This window comes from Oncorhynchus gorbuscha, linkage group LG19, assembly GCF_021184085.1.
Source record: "Oncorhynchus gorbuscha isolate QuinsamMale2020 ecotype Even-year linkage group LG19, OgorEven_v1.0, whole genome shotgun sequence".
Classification (NCBI taxonomy): Eukaryota; Metazoa; Chordata; class Actinopteri; order Salmoniformes; family Salmonidae; genus Oncorhynchus; species Oncorhynchus gorbuscha.
Genome location: NC_060191.1, coordinates 8,005,913 through 8,028,405, shown reverse-complemented (window position 1 = coordinate 8,028,405; position 22,493 = coordinate 8,005,913). Strand labels below are relative to the sequence as shown.

At 44.8% G+C, this 22,493-nt stretch overlaps 1 protein-coding gene across 10 annotated transcripts in view; it reads right to left on the bottom strand.

Annotated features, from left to right (window-relative positions):
- The window catches only part of grik5 (glutamate receptor, ionotropic, kainate 5), a 154,056-nt gene that overhangs the window by 15,687 nt on the left and 115,876 nt on the right, over window positions 1–22,493 (bottom strand). For all 10 annotated transcript variants that reach the window (XR_006833614.1, XM_046314671.1, XM_046314670.1 and 7 more), the window contains 6 exons: window positions 21,951–22,004; window positions 15,241–15,399; window positions 14,771–14,923; window positions 8,582–8,686; window positions 7,794–7,901; window positions 915–1,118 (listed from right to left, as the gene is read on the bottom strand). Coding sequence is in view for 9 of the 10 variants with exons in the window: in XM_046314671.1 (XP_046170627.1) it covers window positions 915–1,118; window positions 7,794–7,901; window positions 8,582–8,686; window positions 14,771–14,923; window positions 15,241–15,399; window positions 21,951–22,004 (783 nt within the window). In the remaining variant the exon portion in view is untranslated. The remainder of the gene's footprint in view (window positions 1–914; window positions 1,119–7,793; window positions 7,902–8,581; window positions 8,687–14,770; window positions 14,924–15,240; window positions 15,400–21,950; window positions 22,005–22,493) is intronic.

The following is a 22,493-nucleotide window of genomic DNA, read 5'->3' as shown; positions in this document are numbered from 1 at the left end:
AGGGTTAGAAATAGATGACAACAAACCAACACTTCGATCACTCAGAGTCCCCTGGATTGGAGATGCACCTATGAGCCAATGGCGTAAAAAAATGTCTTCAGAGAGACAATAGAACCAGAGATCCAGAGCAGAACTGTTCACTGGCTGTTCCATTTATGGAACCTCCTGTCAGACAGTCAAATTAAAGCCTAATTGATGAACATGGGATTAGTCTGGTTTGATCAGTGAGGAGAGCAGAAAGGGCAGAGAGAGTGGGGAGCAGGGCAGCCCCATGGCGAGAGACATATGGGGACCACACTGTGGTAATTGAAGTATGCTGTGATCTAATTAAGCACACATAGTCTCTTATTAGTGTGTGTGTGTGTGTGTGTGTGTGCTTAACTATCCAAGAATGGTAAAACAAAACAGTTTGACCAACTGGGGACATTTTGTTAGTCCCCACATGGTCAAATGTTATTTCTAGGGGGTTTAGGTTTAAGGTTAGAATTATAATTAGTGTTAGAATTTCTGTAGGTTTAGGGTTAGGAGATAGTGTTAGGTTTTCGGGTACCGGTTAGGTTTTGGGAAAATAAGATTTTGAATGGGACTGAATTGTCAGTCGTGACTGACTGACTGAATTGTTAGTCTTGACTGACTGACTGACTGTCTGTCTGTCTGTCTGTCTGTCTGTCTGTCTGTCTGTCTGTCTGTCTGTCTGTCTGTCTGTCTGTCTGTCTGTCTGTCTGTCTGTCTGTCTGTCTGTCTGTCTGTCTGTCTGTCTGTCTGTCTGTCTGCCTGCCTGCCTGCCTGCCTGCCTGCCTGCCTGCCTGCCTGCCTGCCTGCCTGCCTGCCTGCCTGCCTGCCTGCCTGCCTGCCTGCCTGCCTGCCTGCCTGCCTGCCTGCCTGCCTGCCTGCCTGCCTGCCTGCCTGCTCACCCTGTTGATGAGCTCTCCCACCATGCCAGTCCAGGACCCGTTGGGTTCAGGCGCTCCATACAGCCCATCATCCACCAGTTTAATCCTGAAGGAGCACTTCAAGATGTCTGCCAGCTCTCTCAACATGTCCACACAGAAGCCCTCATACTGGTCATTCCTCTGGTACTCCTGGTAGTTCCCCTTACGCATCACATAGGGGCTCTCCTGCACAGAGAGGAAGGGGATAGGGAGGGGACAGAGGGATGCATGTCAACTCTGGCATTACTATGTGTAGTGAACAAAACATTAAGAATACTTTTCTAATACTAAGTTGCACCCCCTTTGCCTTCAGAACCGCCTCTATTTGTCAGGGCTTAGACTCTACAAGGTGTTGAAAGCGTTCCACAGGGATTCTGACCATGTTGACTCAATGCTCCCCACAGTTGTGTCAAGTTGACTGGATGTCCTTTGGGGGGTGGACAATTCTTGACACACTTGGGAAACTGTCGAAAATGAAAAACCAGCAGTTCTTGACAAACTCATACTGGTTCGCCTGCCTCCTACCGTCATACCCCGTTCAAAAGCACTTAAATATTTTGTCTTGCCCATTCATCTCTGAACGGGACACATACACAATCCATGTCTCAATTGTCTCATGGCTTAAAAATCATTATTTGTCTCCTCCCCTTCATTTACGCTGATTGAAGTGGATTCACCTGGTCAGTCTGTGTCATGGAAAGAGCATTCCTAATGTTTTGTACACCCAGTGTATATGGTGATGACCAGTCATATTAATCATAATAAAGGTTCTGACCTCACCAGTATAGTGGTCATAATAAATGTTTTGTCCTCACCAGTATAGTTGTCATAATAAAGGTTTTGACCTCACCAGTGTAGTGGTCATAATAAAGGTTTTGACCTCACCAGTATAGTGGTCATAAAGATTTTGACCTCACCAGTATGGTGGCCATAATAAAGGTTTTGAACCCACCAGTATAGTGGTCATAATAAATGTTTTGTCCTCACCAGTATAGTTGTCATAATAAAGGTTTTGACCTCACCAGTGTAGTGGCCATAATAAAGGTTTTGACCTCACCAGTATAGTGGTCATAAAGATTTTGACCTCACCAGTATGGTGGCCATAATAAAGGTTTTGACCTCACCAGTATAGTGGTCATAAAGATTTTGACCTCACCAGTATAGTGGTCATAAAGATTTTGACCTCACCAGTATGGTGGCCATAATAAAGGTTTTGACCTCACCAGTATGGTGGTCATAAGGGTTTTGACCTCACCAGTATGGTGGTCATAAAGGTTTTGACCTCACCAGTATGATGGTTACGATAAAGGGTTTGACCTCACCACTATGGTGGCCATAATAAAGGTTTTGACCTCAACAGTATAGTGGCCATAATAAAGGTTTTGACCTCAACAGTATAATGGCCATAATAAAGGTTTTGACCTCACCAGTATGATGGCCATAAAAAAAGTTTTTAACCTCACCAGTATAGTGGCCATAATAAAGGTTTTGACCTCACCAGTATAGTGGCCATAATAAAGGTTTTGACCTCACCAGTATGGTGGCCATAATAAAGGTTTTGATCTCACCAGTATAGTGGTCATAATAAAGGTTTTGATCTCACCAGTATACTGGTCATAATAAAGGTTTTGACCTCACCAGTATGGTGGTCATAATAAAGGTTTTGACCTCACCAGTATGATGGCCATAATAAAGGTTTTGACCTCACCAGTATAGTGGTCATTATCAAGGTTTTGACCTCACCAGTATAGTGGCCATAATAAAGGATTTTGACCGCACCAGTATAGTGGCCATAATAAAGGTTTTGACCTCACCAGTATAGTGGCCATAATAAAGGTTTTGACCTCACCAGTATGGTGGTCATAAAGGTTTTGACCTCACCAGTATAGTGGCCATAATAAAGGTTTTGACCTCACCAGTATAGTGGCCATAATAAAGGTTTTGACCCCACCAGTATAGTGGTCATAATAAAGGTTTTGACCTCACCAGTATAGTGGCCATAATAAAGATTTTGACCTCACCAGTATAGTGGCCATAATAAAGGTTTTGACCTCACCAGTATAGCTGCCATAATAAAGGTTTTGACCCCATCAGTATAGTGGCCATAATAAAGGTTTTGACCTCACCAGTATGGTGGTCATAAAGGTTTTGACCTCACCAGTATGGTGGTCATAAAGGTTTTGACCTCACCAGTATGATGGTTACGATAAAGGGTTTGACCTCACCAGTATGGTGGTCATGAAGGTTTTGACCTCACCAGTATAGTGGCCATAATAAAGGTTTTGACCTCACCAGTATAGTGGCCATAATAAAGGTTTTGACCCCACCAGTATAGTGGCCATAATAAAGGTTTTGACCTCACCAGTATAGTTGCCATAATAAAGGTTTTGACCCCACCAGTATAGTGGCCATAATAAAGGTTTTGACCTCACCAGTATGGTGGTCATAAAGGTTTTGACCTCACCAGTATAGTGGCCATAATAAAGGTTTTGACCTCACCAGTATAGTGGCCATAATAAAGGTTTTGACCTCACCAGTATGGTGGTCATAAAGGTTTTGACCTCACCAGTATGGTGGTCATAAAGGTTTTGACCTCACCATTATGATGGTTAGGATAAAGGGTTTGACCTCACCAGTATGGTGGTCATGAAGGTTTTGACCTCACCAGTATAGTGGCCATAATAAAGATTTTGACCTCACCAGTATAGTGGCCATAATAAAGGTTTTGACCCCACCAATATAGTGGCCATAATAAAGATTTTGACATCACCAGTATAGTGGCCATAATAAAGGTTTTGACCTCACCAGTATGGTGGTCATAAAGGTTTTGACCTCACCAGTATGATGGCCATAATAAAGGTTTTGACCTCACCAGTATAGTGGTCATTATCAAGGTTTTGACCTCACCAGTATAGTGGCCATAATAAAGGATTTTGACCGCACCAGTATAGTGGCCATAATAAAGGTTTTGACCTCACCAGTATAGTGGCCATGATTAAGGTTTTGACCCCACCAGTATAGTGGTCATAATAAATGTTTTGACCTCACCAGTATGGTGGCCATAATAAAGGTTTTGACCTCACCAGTATGGTGGTCATAAGGGTTTTGACCTCACCAGTATGGTGGTCATAAAGGTTTTGATCTCACCAGTATGGTGGTCATAAAGGTTTTGACCTCACCAGTATGATGGTTACGATAAAGGGTTTGACCTCACCAGTATGGTGGTCATGAAGGTTTTGACCTCACCAGTATAGTGGCCATAATAAAGGTTTTGACCTCACCAGTATAGTGGCCATAATAAAGGTTTTGACCTCACCAGTATAGTGGCCATAATAAAGGTTTTGACCCCACCAGTATAGTGGCCATAATAAAGGTTTTGACCTCACCAGTATAGTGGCCATAATAAAGGTTTTGACCTCACCAGTATAGTGGCCATAATAAAGGTTTTGACCTCACCAGTATAGTTGCCATAATAAAGGTTTTGACCCCACCAGTATAGTGGCCATAATAAAGGTTTTGACCTCACCAGTATGGTGGTCATAAAGGTTTTGACCTCACCAGTATGGTGGTCATAACCTCACCATTATGATGGTTTAAAGGGTTTGACCTCACCAGACATGAAGGTTTTGACTCACCAGTATAGTGGCCATATGGCCATACCAGTATAGTGGCCATAATAAAGATTTTGACCTCACCAGTATAGTGGCCATAATAAAGGTTTTGACCCCACCAGTATGGTGGTCATAAAGGTTTTGACCTCACCAGTATGATGGCCATTTTTTGACCTCACCAGTATAGTGGTCATAATCAAGGTTTTGACCTCACCAGTATAGTGGCCATAATAAAGGTTTTGACCGCACCAGTATAGTGGCCATAATAAAGGTTTTGACCTCACCAGTATAGTGGCCATGATTAAGGTTTTGACCCCACCAGTATAGTGGTCATAATAAATGTTTTGACCTCACCAGTATGGTGGCCATAATAAAGGTTTTGACCTCACCAGTATGGTGGTCATAAGGTTTTGACCTCACCAGTATGGTGGTCATAAAGGTTTTGACCTCACCAGTATGATGGTTATAAAGGGTTTGACCTCACCAGTATGGTGGTCATAAAGGTTTTGAACCAGTATGTTTTTTGACCTCACCAGTATAGTGGCCATAATAAAGATTTTGACCTCACCAGTATGGTGGCCATAATAAAGGTTTTGACCTCACCAATATAGTGGCCATAATAAAGGTTTTGACCTCACCAGTATGGTGGCCATAATAAAGGTTTTGACCTCATAATGGCCATGATAAAGGTTTTGACCTCACCAGTATGGTGGTCATAATAAAGGTTTTGACCTCACCAGTATGGTGGCCATAATAAAGGTTTTGATCTCACCAGTATGATGGCCTCAAGTATGATGGTTACGTTTTGACCTCACCAGTATAGTGGTCATTATCAAGGTTTTGACCTCACCAGTATAGTGGCCATAATAAAGGATTTTGACCGCACCAGTATAGTGGCCATAATAAAGGTTTTGACCTCACCAGTATAGTGGCCATGATTAAGGTTTTGACCCCACCAGTATAGTGGTCATAATAAATGTTTTGACCTCACCAGTATGGTGGCCATAATAAAGGTTTTGACCTCACCAGTATGGTGGTCATAAGGGTTTTGACCTCACCAGTATGGTGGTCATAAAGGTTTTGATCTCACCAGTATGGTGGTCATAAAGGTTTTGACCTCACCAGTATGATGGTTACGATAAAGGGTTTGACCTCACCAGTATGGTGGTCATGAAGGTTTTGACCTCACCAGTATAGTGGCCATAATAAAGGTTTTGACCTCACCAGTATAGTGGCCATAATAAAGGTTTTGACCTCACCAGTATAGTTGCCATAATAAAGGTTTTGACCCCACCAGTATAGTGGCCATAATAAAGGTTTTGACCTCACCAGTATAGTGGCCATAATAAAGGTTTTGACCTCACCAGTATAGTGGCCATAATAAAGGTTTTGACCTCACCAGTATAGTTGCCATAATAAAGATTTTGACCCCACCAGTATAGTGGCCATAATAAAGGTTTTGACCTCACCAGTATGGTGGTCATAAAGGTTTTGACCTCACCAGTATGGTGGTCATAAAGGTTTTGACCTCACCATTATGATGGTTAGGATAAAGGGTTTGACCTCACCAGTATGGTGGTCATGAAGGTTTTGACCTCACCAGTATAGTGGCCATATTAAAGGTTTTGACCTCACCAGTATAGTGGCCATAATAAAGATTTTGACCTCACCAGTATAGTGGCCATAATAAAGGTTTTGACCCCACCAGTATGGTGGTCATAAAGGTTTTGACCTCACCAGTATGATGGCCATAATAAAGGTTTTGACCTCACCAGTATAGTGGTCATTATCAAGGTTTTGACCTCACCAGTATAGTGGCCATAATAAAGGATTTTGACCGCACCAGTATAGTGGCCATAATAAAGGTTTTGACCTCACCAGTATAGTGGCCATGATTAAGGTTTTGACCCCACCAGTATAGTGGTCATAATAAATGTTTTGACCTCACCAGTATGGTGGCCATAATAAAGGTTTTGACCTCACCAGTATGGTGGTCATAAGGGTTTTGACCTCACCAGTATGGTGGTCATAAAGGTTTTGACCTCACCAGTATGATGGTTACGATAAAGGGTTTGACCTCACCAGTATGGTGGTCATAAAGGTTTTGACCTCACCAGTATGGTGGCCATAAAGGTTTTGACCTCACCAGTATAGTGGCCATAATAAAGGTTTTGACCTCACCAGTATGGTGGCCATAATAAAGGTTTTGACCTCACCAGTATAGTGGCCATAATAAAGGTTTTGACCTCACCAGTATGGTGGCCATAATAAAGGTTTTGACCTCACCAGTATAGTGGCCATGATAAAGGTTTTGACCTCACCAGTATAGTGGTCATAATAAAGGTTTTGACCTCACCAGTATGGTGGCCATAATAAAGGTTTTGATCTCACCAGTATGGTGGTCATAAGGGTTTTGACCTCACCAGTATGATGGTTACGATAAAGGGTTTGACCTCACCAGTATGGTGGTCATAAAACTTTTGACCTCACCAGTATAGTGGCCATAATAAAGGTTTTGACCTCACCAGTATGGTGGTCATAAAGTTTTTGACCTCACCAGTATGGTGGCCATAATAAAGGTTTTGACCTCACCAGTATAGTAGCCATAATAAAGGTTTTGACCTCACCGGTATGGTGTCCTTAATAAAGGTTTTGACCTCACCAGTATAGTGGTCATAATAAAGCTTTTGACCTCACCAGTATAGTGGCCATAATAAAGGTTTTGACCTCACCAGTATAGTGGCCATAATAAAGGTTTTGACCTCACCAGTATGGTGGTCATAAAGGTTTTGACCTCACCAGTATGGTGGCCATAATAAAGGTTTTGACCTCACCAGTATAGTGGTCATTATCAAGGATTTTGACCGCACCAGTATAGTGGCCATAATAAAGGTTTTGACCTCACCAGTATAGTGGCCATGATTAAGGTTTTGACCCCACCAGTATAGTGGTCATAATAAATGTTTTGACCTCACCAGTATGGTGGCCATAATAAAGGTTTTGACCTCACCAGTATGGTGGTCATAAGGGTTTTGACCTCACCAGTATGGTGGTCATAAAGGTTTTGACCTCACCAGTTTGATGGTTACGATAAAGAGTTTTGACCTCACCAATATGGTGGTCATAATAAAGGGTTTGACCTCAGCAATATGGTGGTCATAATGAAGGGTTTGACCTCACCAATATGGTGGTCTTAATAAAGGGTTTGACCTCACCAATATGATGGTCATAATAAAGGGTTTGACCTCACCAATATGGTGGTGACGATGAGGGTCTTGTTGGCCAGTGTTTCCGAGACGTTGATGTCCAGACTGGTGGCGTTCATAGCCAGTGTGTTGTTGGAGTACCAGATACCAATCTGAGAGAGCGATAGAGAGAGAGAGGAGAGAGAGAGAGAGAGAGAGAGAGAGAGAGAGAGAGAGAGAGAGAGAGAGAGAGAGAGAGAGAGAGAGAGAGGGGATAATTGCAGGATGTGTATGATTATACAGGAGGTACAGTAAATCATGTGACAGTGTAAAACAAGAAGGAACTAGGATCCAGAGGACAAGCCCAAGGCATTTTGATCAACTATATAAACTATGTGATCACATACATCTCTCTATGGGTCAGATAGCTCTAAATGGCTCTAATAAAGATAGAATTATAATTTTTTTCTAAAGCCCTATATTTCTAGGAGCGTTGTAGATAGATGTCAGCACCCTCACTGTGTTTGAAATGTAGAACGTTAAAGACCTTCACGTTCAGATAGAAAACCATCTAATTACAATACGACTGCTACATTTTGGAGATCCCCTTGGAGTCTCATATCACAAATGTCGACCCAAAAACAACCATTGATTTTCCTGTTCTATTTCGTCTTTAGTCCTCAGCTGGTGTTATCGTTAAGTACATACTGTAGCTAGCTAATCACAAAGCACTTCCATAGCATAACCAATTCTAATTACAAGGCTAGCATTTCACTGTAATGAAGGATTACTGTCAACACAGAAGCCATTTTGTGTCAAACACTGTTTCTCTATCATCTCAGTGCCCTCTGACCTCTCTGTGACGCCTGCGGTGTTTCTCTAGAATCCTCAGTGTGTAGTTGGTTCTCTGTCCTTTACTGTTGAACTCCACATGGCCTGTCAGACCATCATACTCCACCTGACAGACAGAGACAGAGAGAGATTATTTATGAAGCCAATAAAGCTAATTTGAATTTAATTGAATTTAATGAATTGAGAGAGAAAGAGAAAAGGTACAGGAGAGAAAGACAGAGAGAGAGAGAGAGAGAGAGAGAGAGAGAGAGAGAGAGAGAGAGAGAGAGAGAGAGAGAGAGAGAGAGCGACAGCGATACAGCGAGACAAAGAGACAGAACAATATACTTACACTACACATATCTAGTAAACAGTGTGACAGTGCTGACAGAGCTTGATAGAGCTAAGATGAATGGAGTGGTGGTGAAGATGGAACACACCCAGTGGTTTGATAACAGAGACAGATAACAGGCCTGTACCGAGGAGACAAAGAGAGATGGAACACACCCAGTGGTTTGATAACAGAGACAGATAGGCCTGTACCGAGGAGACAAAGAGAGATGGAGCACAGGCAGCCATGAAGACAGCTCGTCAATGAGCACACAGACAACCAGCCATGTCAAATAACGAAAAATAACAAGGGAGGAGGAGTGCCGGGTGGATGGATCAGACAGACAGACAGACAGACAGACAGACAGACAGACAGACAGACAGACAGACAGACAGACAGACAGACAGACAGACAGACAGACAGACAGACAGACAGACAGACAGACAACACAACAACATGGTGGACAGGACAGGACAACACAACAACATGGGAGGCAGGACAGGAGTGTGGCCCAACACAACAACATGGTGGACAGGACAGGAGGACAGGAGTGTGGCCCAACACAACAACATGGGGGGCAGGACAGGAGTGTGGCCCAACACAACAACATGGTGGACAGGACAGGAGTGTGACCCAACACAACAACATGGTGGACAGGACAGGAGTGTGACCCAACACAACAACATGGTGGACAGGACAGGAGTGTGGCCCAACACAACAACATGGTGGACAGGACAGGAGTGTGTGGTGGACCAGGACACACACAACATGGTGGACAGGACAGGAGTGTGGCCCAACACAACAACATGGTGGACAGGACAGGAGTGTGACCCAACACAACAACATGGTGGACAGGACAGGAGTGTGACCCAACACAACAACATGGTGGACAGGACAGGAGTGTGGCCCAACACAACAACATGGTGGACAGGACAGGAGTGTGGCCCAACACAACAACATGGTGGACAGGACAGGAGTGTGACCCAACAACACATGGTGGACAACATGTGGACAGGAGGACAGGAGTGTGACCCAACACAACAACATGGTGGACAGGACAGGGAGTGTGGCCCAACACAACAACATGGTGGACAGGACAGGAGTGTGACCCAACACAACAACATGGTGGACCCAGGACAGGAGTGTGACCCAACACAACAACATGGTGGACAGGACAGGAGTGACCCAACACAACAACATGGTGGACAGGACAGGAGTGTGACCCAACACAACAACATGGTGGACAGGACAGGAGTGTGAGTGGTGGACCCAACACAACAACATGGTGGACAGGACAGGAGTGTGACCCAACACAACAACATGGTGGACAGGACAGGAGTGTGACCCAACACAACAACATGGTGGACAGGACAGGAGTGTGGCCCAACACAACAACATGGTGGACAGGACAGGAGTGTGGCCCAACACAACAACATGGTGGACAGGACAGGAGTGTGACCCAACACAACAACATGGTGGACAGGACAGGAGTGTGACCCAACACAACAACATGGTGGACAGGACAGGAGTGTGACCCAACACAACAACATGGTGGACAGGACAGAGTGTGGCCCAACACAACAACATGGTGGACAGGTGGACAGGACAGTGTGTGACCCAACACAACAACAGGACAGGAGTGTGACCCAACACAAGAACATGGTGGACAGGACAGGTGTGACCCAACACAACAACATGGTGGACAGGACAGGAGTGTGACCCAACACAACAACATGGTGGACAGGACAGGAGTGTGGCCCAACACAACAACATGGTGGACAGGACAGGAGTGTGACCCAACACAACAACATGGTGGACAGGACAGGAGTGTGACCCAACACAACAACATGGTGGACAGGACAGGAGTGTGACCCAACACAACAACATGGTGGACAGGACAGGAGTGTGACCCAACACAACAACATGGTGGACAGGACAGGAGTGTGGCCCAACACAACAACATGGTGGACAGGACAGGAGTGGCCCAACACAACAACATGGTGGACAGGACAGTGTGGCCCAACACAACAACATGGTGGACAGGACAGGAGTGTGACCCAACACAACAACATGGTGGACAGGACAGGAGTGTGACCCAACACAACAACATGGTGGACAGGACAGGAGTGTGACCCAACACAACAACATGGTGGACAGGACAGGAGTGTGACCCAACACAACAACATGGTGGACAGGACAGGAGTGTGACCCAACACAACAACATGGTGGACAGGACAGGAGTGTGACCCAACACAACAACATGGTGGACAGGACAGGAGTGTGACCCAACACAACAACATGGTGGACAGGACAGGAGTGTGGCCCAACACAACAACATGGTGGACAGGACAGGAGTGTGACCCAACACAACAACATGGTGGACAGGACAGGAGTGTGACCCAACACAACAACATGGTGGACAGGACAGGAGTGTGGCCCAACACAACAACATGGTGGACAGGACAGGAGTGTGGCCCAACACAACAACATGGTGGACAGGACAGGAGTGGACAGGACAGGACAGGAGTGTGACCCAACACAACAACATGGTGGACAGGACAGGAGTGTGACCCAACACAACAACATGGTGGACAGGACAGGAGTGTGGCCCAGCAACATGGTGGACATAGGACAGGAGTGTGGCCCAACACAACAACATGGTGGACAGGACACAACAACATGAGTGTGGCCCAACACAACAACATGGAACACAACAACATGGTGGACAGGACAGGAGTGTGACCCAACACAACAACATGGTGGACAGGACAGGAGTGTGACCCAACACAACAACATGGTGGACAGGACAGGAGTGTGACCCAACACAACAACATGGTGGACAGGACAGGAGTGTGACCCAACACAACAACATGGTGGACAGGACAGGAGTGTGACCCAACACAACAACATGGTGGACAGGACAGGAGTGTGGCCCAACACAACAACATGGTGGACAGGACAGGAGTGTGACCCAACACAACAACATGGTGGACAGGACAGGAGTGTGTGACCCAACACAACAACATGGTGGACAGGACAGGAGTGTGACCCAACACAACAACATGGTGGACAGGACAGGAGTGTGACCCAACACAACAACATGGTGGACAGGACAGGAGTGTGACCCAACACAACAACATGGTGGACAGGACAGGAGTGTGACCCAACACAACAACATGGTGGACAGGACAGGAGTGTGGCCCAACACAACAACATGGTGGACAGGACAGGAGTGTGGCCCAACACAACAACATGGTGGACAGGACAGGAGTGTGACCCAACACAACAACATGGTGGACAGGACAGGAGTGTGACCCAACACAACAACATGGTGGACAGGACAGGAGTGTGACCCAACACAACAACATGGTGGACAGGACAGGAGTGTGGCCCAACACAACAACATGGTGGACAGGACAGGAGTGTGGCCCAACACAACAACATGGTGGACAGGACAGGAGTGTGACCCAACACAACAACATGGTGGACAGGACAGGAGTGTGACCCAACACAACAACATGGTGGACAGGACAGGAGTGTGACCCAACACAACAACATGGTGGACAGGACAGGAGTGTGACCCAACACAACAACATGGTGGACAGGACAGGAGTGTGACCCAACACAACAACATGGTGGACAGGACAGGAGTGGACCCAACACAACAGCATGGTGGACAGGACAGGAGTGTGACCCAACACAACAACATGGTGGACAGGACAACCCAACACAACAACATGGTGGACAGGACAGGAGTGTGACCCAACACAACAACATGGTGGACAGGACAGGAGTGTGACCCAACACAACAACATGGTGGACAGGACAGGAGTGTGACCCAACACAACAACATGGTGGACAGGACAGGAGTGTGGCCCAACACAACAACATGGTGGACAGGACAGGAGTGTGACAACACAACAACATGGTGGACAGGACAGGAGTGTGACCCATGGTGGACAGGACAGGAGTGTGGCCCAACACAACAACATGGTGGACAGGACAGGAGTGTGGCCCAACACAACAACATGGTGGACAGGACAGGAGTGTGACCCAACACAACAACATGGTGGACAGGACAGGAGTGTGACCCAACACAACAACATGGTGGACAGGACAGGAGTGTGACCCAACACAACAACATGGGACAGGAGTGTGACCCAACACAACAACATGGTGGACAGGACAGGAGTGTGACCCAACACAACAACATGGTGGACAGGACAGGAGTGTGACCCAACACAACAACATGGTGGACAGGACAGGAGTGTGACCCAACACAACAACATGGTGGACAGGACAGGAGTGTGACCCAACACAACAACATGGTGGACAGGACAGGAGTGTGACCCAACACAACAGCATGGTGGACAGGACAGGAGTGTGGCCCAACACAACAACATGGGGGGCAGGACAGGAGTGTGACCCAACACAACAACATGGTGTACAGGACAGGAGTGTGACCCAACACAACAACATGGTGGACAGGACAGGAGTGTGACCCAACACAACAACATGGTGGACAGGACAGGAGTGTGACCCAACACAACAACATGGTGGACAGGACAGGAGTGTGACCCAACACAACAACATGGTGGACAGGACAGGAGTGTGACCCAACACAACAACATGGGGGGCAGGACAGGAGTGTGGCCCAACACAACGACATGGGGGACGGGACAGGAGTGTGACGGACTGTTGCTGCTGACTTGTTTAACTTGGTGACAGGGGGCAGTATTTTCACGTCTGGATGAAATGCATGCCCAAATCCAACTGCCTGCTACTCATCCCCAGAAGATAAGATATGCATATTATTAGTAGATTTGGATGTAAAACACTCTGAAGTTTCTAAAACTGTTTGAATCATGTCTGTGACTATAACAGAACTTGTTTAGCAGGCGAAACCCAGAGGACAAACCATTCAGATTTTTTAGTTTGAGGTCACTCTCTTTTCAATGTGTTTTCATTGGGAATTCAGATTTATAAGAAACCTTCTTGCAGTTCCTATTGCTTCCACTGGATGTCAACAGTCTTTAGAAATTGGTTGAGGTTATTCCTTTGTGTAATGAAGAAGTACGGCCATCTTGAACGAGGGTCACTTGATGTGTACTGTTAGATAGAGGCGCGTGACCAGAAAGCATGCTTCAGTTTGTTTTCTTCCTGTAATGAACACAGATCATCCTGTCTTCAATTTTATTGATTTTTTACGTTAAAAAATACCTAAAGTTGTATTACAAAAGTAGTTTGAATTTTTTTGGCAAAGTTTACAGGTACCTTTTGAGATATTTTGTAGTCACGTTGAGCAAGTTGGAACGAGTGTTTTCCTGGATCAAACGCGCCAAATAAATGGACATTTTGTATATATATCGACGGAATTAATTGAACAAAAGTACCATTTGGGACATATTGGAGTGCCAACAAAATAAGCTCGTCAAAGGTAAGGCATTAATTGTATTTTTATTTCTGCGTTTTGTGTCGCGCCTGCAGGGTTGAAATATGGTTTCTCTCTTTGTTTACGGTGGTGCTATCCTCAGATAATAGCATTGTTTGCTTTCGCTGAAAAGCCTTTTGAAATCTGACATGTTGGCTGGATTCACAACAAGTGTAGCTTTAATTTGCTATCTTGCATGTGTGATTTAATGAAAGTTTGATTTTTATAGTAATTTATTTGAATATGGCGCTCTGCATTTGCCCTGGCTTACGTATCCCAGAGAGGTTAACAATGTGGCTGCCATAGGTATCTAAATGGCAGATATCTTGGTATGAGAAGAAACAACTATCTTCTTTGTCAAATGAAGACTCAAAATGAAAGTGAAGTGTGTGGGTTCTTGTGTGTATTCATGTGCCTATTCATGTGCCTGTGCATGTGTGTGTACTGACCATGCGTAGGTAGTTCATGAGGCTGGTGCCGTGTTGCCAAATCTGAGGAGAGGTGCAGCTGAGAGGTTTGACTCCAATCTCCTGACTCCTGTTGAGCTCCCTCACCGCCCCCACCACAACGTGCACCGCGTCAAACATCAACGCTGACGACAACTGGAGGGGGATAAGGAGGTGCACCGGGGAAAGAGAGGAGAAATGGGCAGGAGGAGAAGAGAGTTGGAGCGAGGAGAAGAGGGGTGGTGGGTAAGAAATTGCAGGAGGGAGGAAGGGGTAACATGGTTCATAACATAGTAATAACTCTAATCAATTTTGCTGTCTGTATTTGGTGCTTCAATGAGACAAGCGTCCATATGGACCATTTGATACCAACACACCAGGAAGTAACACTTGTTACCATACAATGTCTCAGTTAAAACAAGGTATGCAGCTGACACAGGGATGTGTGAATGTAACACTCTGGTAGAACATACCGCAGGCCCGGGGTAGATGAGATCACAGCCCTCCCTCCAGGACAGGTTGAGACTCCTGATGAACTCCAGGTAGAATGGATGGGTGGTGTTGAACATGGAGAACCCTATGATGTTGGACTGGTCATTGACTATGTCATCCAGCCTCAGCAGGGGGAAGTCCTGGGAGAGGGTGAGGAAAGGATAAGTTGGGTGAGTGACATGTATGAATTCTCAGAAACAGAAACAGAGAGCGAGGCAGAGTATGTGCATACCCCCTTTGACACATGGGGAGATAGTAGCTCTGTTTTGTACCGTCAAAACTGCGAATATATGTAGAGGCCAGACAGCGTAGTTTACATTAAGCCTTTAAAATTGATAGATCGATATATCCCCAAGCAGCTGGTCAGTTATACACAACAGCAAACCAATCTGTGAGTAAAACGAAGCTGAGACTCAAACCCAACAAGCCATGCCGTCCATTAGAGGAAAAGACAAAAAACAACTTGGAGATGCTAATGAGAGCCACGAACAGCTGAAGGATATCCAGTTCTCACCAAAACAAACAACAGTTACAATCTGTTGTTAAAGAAAGTAGATTCTATCATGTAAGCTATGCATATACAGGGCGGGCGCGTGGATGAAACAATAAAATTGGCCTTCTGGAAACAAAGGCGCAAACTTTAGAAGATGAACTGGATCAGCTACAAAACAGATCGAGACAAAATCATTCGAGAATATTGTCCCTACCAGAAGACAAGAAAAAAGCAGACCTTTCCAGCTATGTGATCAAGCTGATATTGGAGGACCTTAGTGTGGATGTATTACCGGAGGATCTGGAGTGAAGACATCGGATCAGCGTGAAGCAGAAGAATGCTAAATACCCTCACTTGGTAATCTTTCATATGTGGAACTATCAGACCAAATTCAACATTCTGAGGGCACAGGGTTATAAAGAGATCAAGGTCCACGGCCAGTCCATTTGATTCGTCCAGGACCTGTCTTCTAGACTGAGAAAAAACGCAAGCAATTCATTCCGATCAGATAGTCACCGGAGGAAAAAGGAATCAAGTCTCAACTTTGATTCCCGGCAGTACTGTAGGTATGGAAGGGAACTCAGGGAATGGAGTTCACAAGCGCTGATGAAGCCCTGAACAGGCTGCAAGAGACACTTCCAGCTGAAAGAGAGACCAGTGCCCTGAGGAGAGGCAGAAGCAGAAAAAACAGATAAGCACACTAGGCTACAAACAGGGATGCCCCAGACCAACTTATCGTTAATTGAGACAATATTCCTTCCCCCTCCCTCCAATACAGTCTAGACTATATTGTCCCCAATTAACTGTTCTTCTCTAGGAAGTAACAATTGAATTAGCCAATGCCAATGAGATACATGAACACTGAAAATACAATATAAAAGAGAAAATATAGCATGTACGTCAACAATTGTAAATAATTGTTCTATTGATGTGTGTTTGTGTGGGTAAGAGGGTGTGAGTGGGTGTATGTGTGGGTATGTGTCTGTGCATATGAATGGGAGAGTGAAGGAGGGTGAATATGAATATGTGTAGGAGGGCGGGAGAACATGGGTGTGCGGAGGCATGGGTATAGGTTGTGTGTGAATGAAGGAGAATGGATGAGTAGTTCCAGTACATGTATAGAGGGGTAAATGTGTTTGAGAAGAAGCGGGAGACAGAGGTTGGGATAAACTTGGCCTGGGTGGGCGAGGGAGGACAAGGGGGGAGGTGGGGACAAGCTTGGCTTGTGGGGGCAAGGAGGAGCAAAGATGGGAGGTGGGGATAAGCTTGGCTTGTGGGGGCAAGGAGGAGCAAAGATGGGAGGTGGGGATAAGCTTGGCTTGTGGGGGCAAGGAGGAGCAAAGATGGGAGGTGGGGACAAGCTTGGCTTGTGGGGGCAAGGAGGAGCAAAGATGGGAGGTGGGGACAAGTTTGACTTGTGGGGGCAAGGAGGAGCAAAGATGGGAGGTGGGGACAAGCTTGGCTTGTGGGGGCAAGGAGGAGCAAAGATGGGAGGTGGGGATAAGCTTGGCTTGTGGGGGCAAGGAGGAGCAAAGATGGGAGGTGGGGATAAACTTGGCTTGGGTGTGGTAAAGGGGTGAGAACAGGGAGGGGGAGGTGGAGAGGGATGAATTTGGTTTGGGAGAGAGAAGGAAGGACGTAATTATAATACAATGTAATTGTATTTCTTTTTTATGACTTGTAAACTCGTTGTAAAATTAATAAGAGTTCTGGACAGATTCCAAGAATAATAACGATTCAATAACCTTTTCTATTTTGTCCAAAACTCTTATTATCAGGGGGATTGGGAGGGCATCAGACACTTCTCTGAGGTGTGCCTGGGGCCTCCATTTCAGTCTCTCAGAGAACCCACTCACCCCAAGTATTTTATTTTACCTTTATATAACTAGGCAATTCAGTTAAGAACAAATTCTTATTTTCAATGACAGATTGTTCAGGTGCAGAACGACAGATTTGTACCTTGTCAGCTCACGGATTTGAACTTCCAACCATTTGGTTACTAGTCCAACGCTCTAATCACTAGGCTACCCTGCCGCCCCACCAGTAGACCCCACCAGTAGACCCCACAAGTAGACCCCACCAGTAGACCCCACCAGCCACTAAAATTACATTTAATTTATAAGGTAATACAAACCAACCACAGTACTTAAGTGGCAGTCTTTCTTCAAATGTATGTACAATGTATTATCCACAGTTTTTTGGGTACATTAGGACAGGGGTCAGAGCTAAAAAGCCCTAAAAGGCATAGAGCCATAGAGCCTCAAGTACTTTGCTTCATGTTTTTTGTGTGTTTTGTTAAATATCTGCTCAGCTCACAAACTCTATAAATTGTAATGTATACAATAACTATGTACTGTATTTATACTATGATCCTTCCATTCTATGGAATGCCTACCGCCCTCATATGTCATGTCTGCTAAAATGTTTTACTTGGTTCTTCAATGATAGACGAAACAGTTAAGGTTAACTTTGATTCTATACATGGCCAACAAAATCCAACTTATCACAGTAAAAGCATATGGTTCTCGAACACTTAAAATATTGTCCACGGATGTGGTTTTCTTGCAGAGTAAAACATGTTTAAAGGAGAAATTGAAGATTTAAAGAAGAGCTGAATTGGAGAGGCCTATGCTGCCATGTACTGTAGTAACCGCAGAGATGTAGGCATCCTGATAAATAAGAACACATCATTTTCCCTTCTACCTTACATGGTGAAAAATACACATTGATTTCATTGTACTGTATATCCCACCATAGGAAAATCTGTTTTCTTTATATAATTTATGCAATATTAGATCAAATCCAGAAAGGACCTATTAATTTAGCAGCTGACTTAATAAATAATGCATTCGATAAGATTGACAGACTTAGTAATACAAAAGGCTAATTTAAACGTAATCTCTACAAATAATACATTATCTGATGAACTTACTTTAGAAATGGGCACAAAACAGGGATATCCCCTCTCCCCCCTCCTGTTTGCACTGGCAATTGAACCACTTGCAGAAATAATTTGACAGGACCCAAACGTAACAGATATCAGTATTGGTAAACATGAATATAAACTAAACGTATTTGCAGATGATCTCCTAATATACCTGACAAATATTGAAAACTCAATGCCACCTTTGCTAAAAATATCTTCAAAACACTCAAAAATCTCAGTATTTAAAATTTACATGGAAAAAAGCGAAATAATGTCAAATGAAAAAAATAAAAAAAATAACTCACCATCTACAGCAATCCTTTAAGTGGACCATAAAAATATATACCTACGTTGCTTAATAAGTGACAATATACAACAAATATATAAAGATAATTTTATTCCATTATTCAACAATATGAAAGCAAATCTAATTCAATAGAATAATTATCACCTCTAGAATGGCATGGCCCCCAAAGTTGTATATTTATTTTTGGTACCAATTACCCACTGAAGATCTGCTGTTACCAAGTCAATGACGGTTTCCATGCCGTCCATAATAAAGTATACTCAGTCATAATAGACGTTATATGGGCTAATAAAAGTAATAGAATAAAAAGGAACATTTTACATCTTTCTAAGCCTGAGGATGGTTTTAATATTCCAGACTTGGAATTGTATCAAATCACTACCAAAGGATTTGACTTGCAACATAAAGTTAAATACACTAAAGCAGAACAATGGGTACATATTGAAGAGGCACATGCTAATCCCCAGAATCTTGTCTATTTTCAAAGGATAAAGGTAAGAACATTAACAACTTCATAGTTAAGAACACTATAACAATAGGGAATAAAATGTAACGGATTCTACAAGAACCCAAATCCCTCCCTAAAAACACACCCCTATGGAACAATCCTTGGATAACTATTCAGAATTCACCAATAACTTGGTCCACAAGGACAACTAAAGACATGGAAACCGTAAATGACTTGGTAACAGGAAATACATTTATTTCCATGACAGAATGAAAAAGTAATTTTGGACTGACCGAATGTAGATAGTTTCAAATACATGGAACTTGAAAGTTACATATCATGAAATTTCCATTTGAAATCTTTTGGACATCAGAGCAAACTAATAAAACTACAGTTAACAAACATTTACCATTAATCCAGTTTAATATAACGTATAGATTCTATTATACAAAATTAATGTGGAAAACTAACAATGATTCAATAATCCATGCTTTCTGGGAATGCTATCAAGTTCAAAAGTTACAGGTGGAGATAGACAATTGGCTGTCATAAGTATTACAATATAAACTTTTAAGCCTTTTGTCTGCATACAGGGATGGAGGGATGGAGGTGTGGCCAGGCACTAGGGATGGAGGTGTGGCCAGGCACTAGGGATGGAGGTGTGGCCAGGCACTAGGGATGGAGGTGTGGCCAGGCACTAGGGATGGAGGTGTGGCCAGGCACTAGGGATGGAGGTGTGGCCAGGCACTAGGGATGGAGGTGTGGCCAGGCACTAGGGATGGAGGTGTGTGGCCAGGCACTAGGGATGGAGGTGTGGCCAGGCACTAGGGATGGAGGTGTGGCCAGGCACTAGGGATGGAGGTGTGGCCAGGCACTAGGGATGGAGGTGTGGCCAGGCACTAGGGATGGAGGTGTGGCCAGGCACTAGGGATGGAGGTGTGGCCAGGCACTAGGGATGGAGGTGTGGCCAGGCACAAGGGATGGAGGTGTGGCCAGGCACTAGGGATGGAGGTGTGACCTGGCACTAGGGATGGAGGTGTGGCCAGGCACTAGGGATGGAGGTGTGGCCAGGCACTAGGGATGGAGGTGTGGCCAGGCACTAGGGATGGAGGTGTGGCCAGGCACTAGGGATGGAGGTGTGGCCAGGCACTAGGGATGGAGGTGTGGCCAGGCACTAGGGATGGAGGTGTGGCCAGGCACTAGGGATGGAGGTGTGGCCAGGCACTAGGGATGGAGGTGTGGCCAGGCACTAGGGATGGAGGTGTGGCCAGGCACTAGGGATGGAGGTGTGGCCAGGCACAAGGGATGGAGGTGTGAGCATGTAGGACTGGGAAGAGGAGATGGGTTTTTCTGTGCGTCTGTAACTTGTTTGTTTGTGTATGTTTATTTGGTGTGAAATAAATATAAAAAAGAAAAAATACATTTGAGAACATAACATTTGAAATGTCTTCAGTGTAAATCCATTTTAATTCAAGCCTCCTTTGACAGCAGCCTTTTTGATTTAATTTCCATACATATTTGCCCATGTAGTGCTTAGAATGTGACTTTTTGGACCTGAATGCCAAAACATTTGAGAGATAAAGGTACTCAAAGTTTACCCATTTTGCATACCCCACCATCCCATGAGACATTTTCATCACTGGAAAAGATAAATGGTTGAGATTTACATCACTTATAATTTCTGAAGATATGTTACCTTTGACCTCAATTATATAAAAAAATATTTAAACTGCTATTTTTTAATACACTATATATATATTTCAGCCACACCCATTGCTGACAGGTGTATAAAATCGGGTACACCGCCATGCAATCTCCATAGACAAACATTGACAGTAGAACGGCCTTACTGAAGAGCTCAGTGACTTTCAACGTGGCACCTTCCCAACAACTCAGTTTGTTCAATGACATTCTAGACACTTCTATGCATCCAACTTTGTTGCAACAGTTTGGGGAAGGCCCTTTCCTGTTTCAGCATGACATTGCCTCTGTGCACAAAGCGAGGTCCATACAGAAATGGTTTGTCGAGATTGGTGTGGAAGAACCTGACTGGCCTGCACAGAGCCCTGACCTCAACCCCATCAAACACCTTTGGGATGAATTGGAACGTCAACAGCGAGCCAGGCCTAATCGCCCAACATCAGTGCCCGATTTCACTTATGCTCTTGTGGCTGAATGGAAGCAAGTCCCTGCAGCAATGTTCCAACATCTAGTGGAAAGCCTTCCCAGAAGAGTGGAGGCTGTTATAGCAGCAAAGGGGGGACCAACTGCATATTAATGCCCATGATTTTGGAATGAGATGTTTAGGGAGCAGGTGTCCACATACTTTTGGTCATGTAGTGTAGTTCTCTCTGTGTGTTGTAATGTGTTTCTCCCAGGTGGCACGCCCCTGGCCCCGTCCCTCACACATACCCAGGGACAAAGAAAGGGATTCGGAAGGAGGCGGAAGGAAGGACACGGAGGAGAGGAAAGGTAGAAAGATGGCAGGAATGCTAAGAGGCATTGTTGCGTTCTTACCATGGTGGTGAGGATGTACTTGTAAAACGCTGATGTCATCCCCAACTCTGACGCCTGTGGAGAGAGAGAGAGAGAGAAGCGAAGGAGGGAGGGGAGACAGAGAGAAGGAGGGTGAGATAGAAAGTAAGAGCGAAGAGGGGGGAAGATATATGTGGTAGTGGTAGGAGACAGAGTGAGGGTGAGAAGGACAGAAGCAGAGAGAGAGAGAGAGAGAGAGAGAGGGATGACGAGAGAGAGAGGGGGATGGAAAGAGAGCTTACCACAACCACAGTGTTAAATTGTCAAACTTACACAATAAAGCTTAAGGCAGAGAGTAGACAGAGCAGAGAGAGCAGAGAGGCAGAGAGCAGTGGTAATGCATGTACTGACAGACAGACAGACACAGTTCTATATAAAGGCCAATCTCTGAGTCACTCCTGTGCTCTGACTGCTGTTGCTACAGGCTGTACAATATAAATCATCACAACACCTATGGACCCATCATCACCACTGAATGTGGATTAACGCATGTTAAATAGTCAAGCTGTCAATATGATTTCAGCT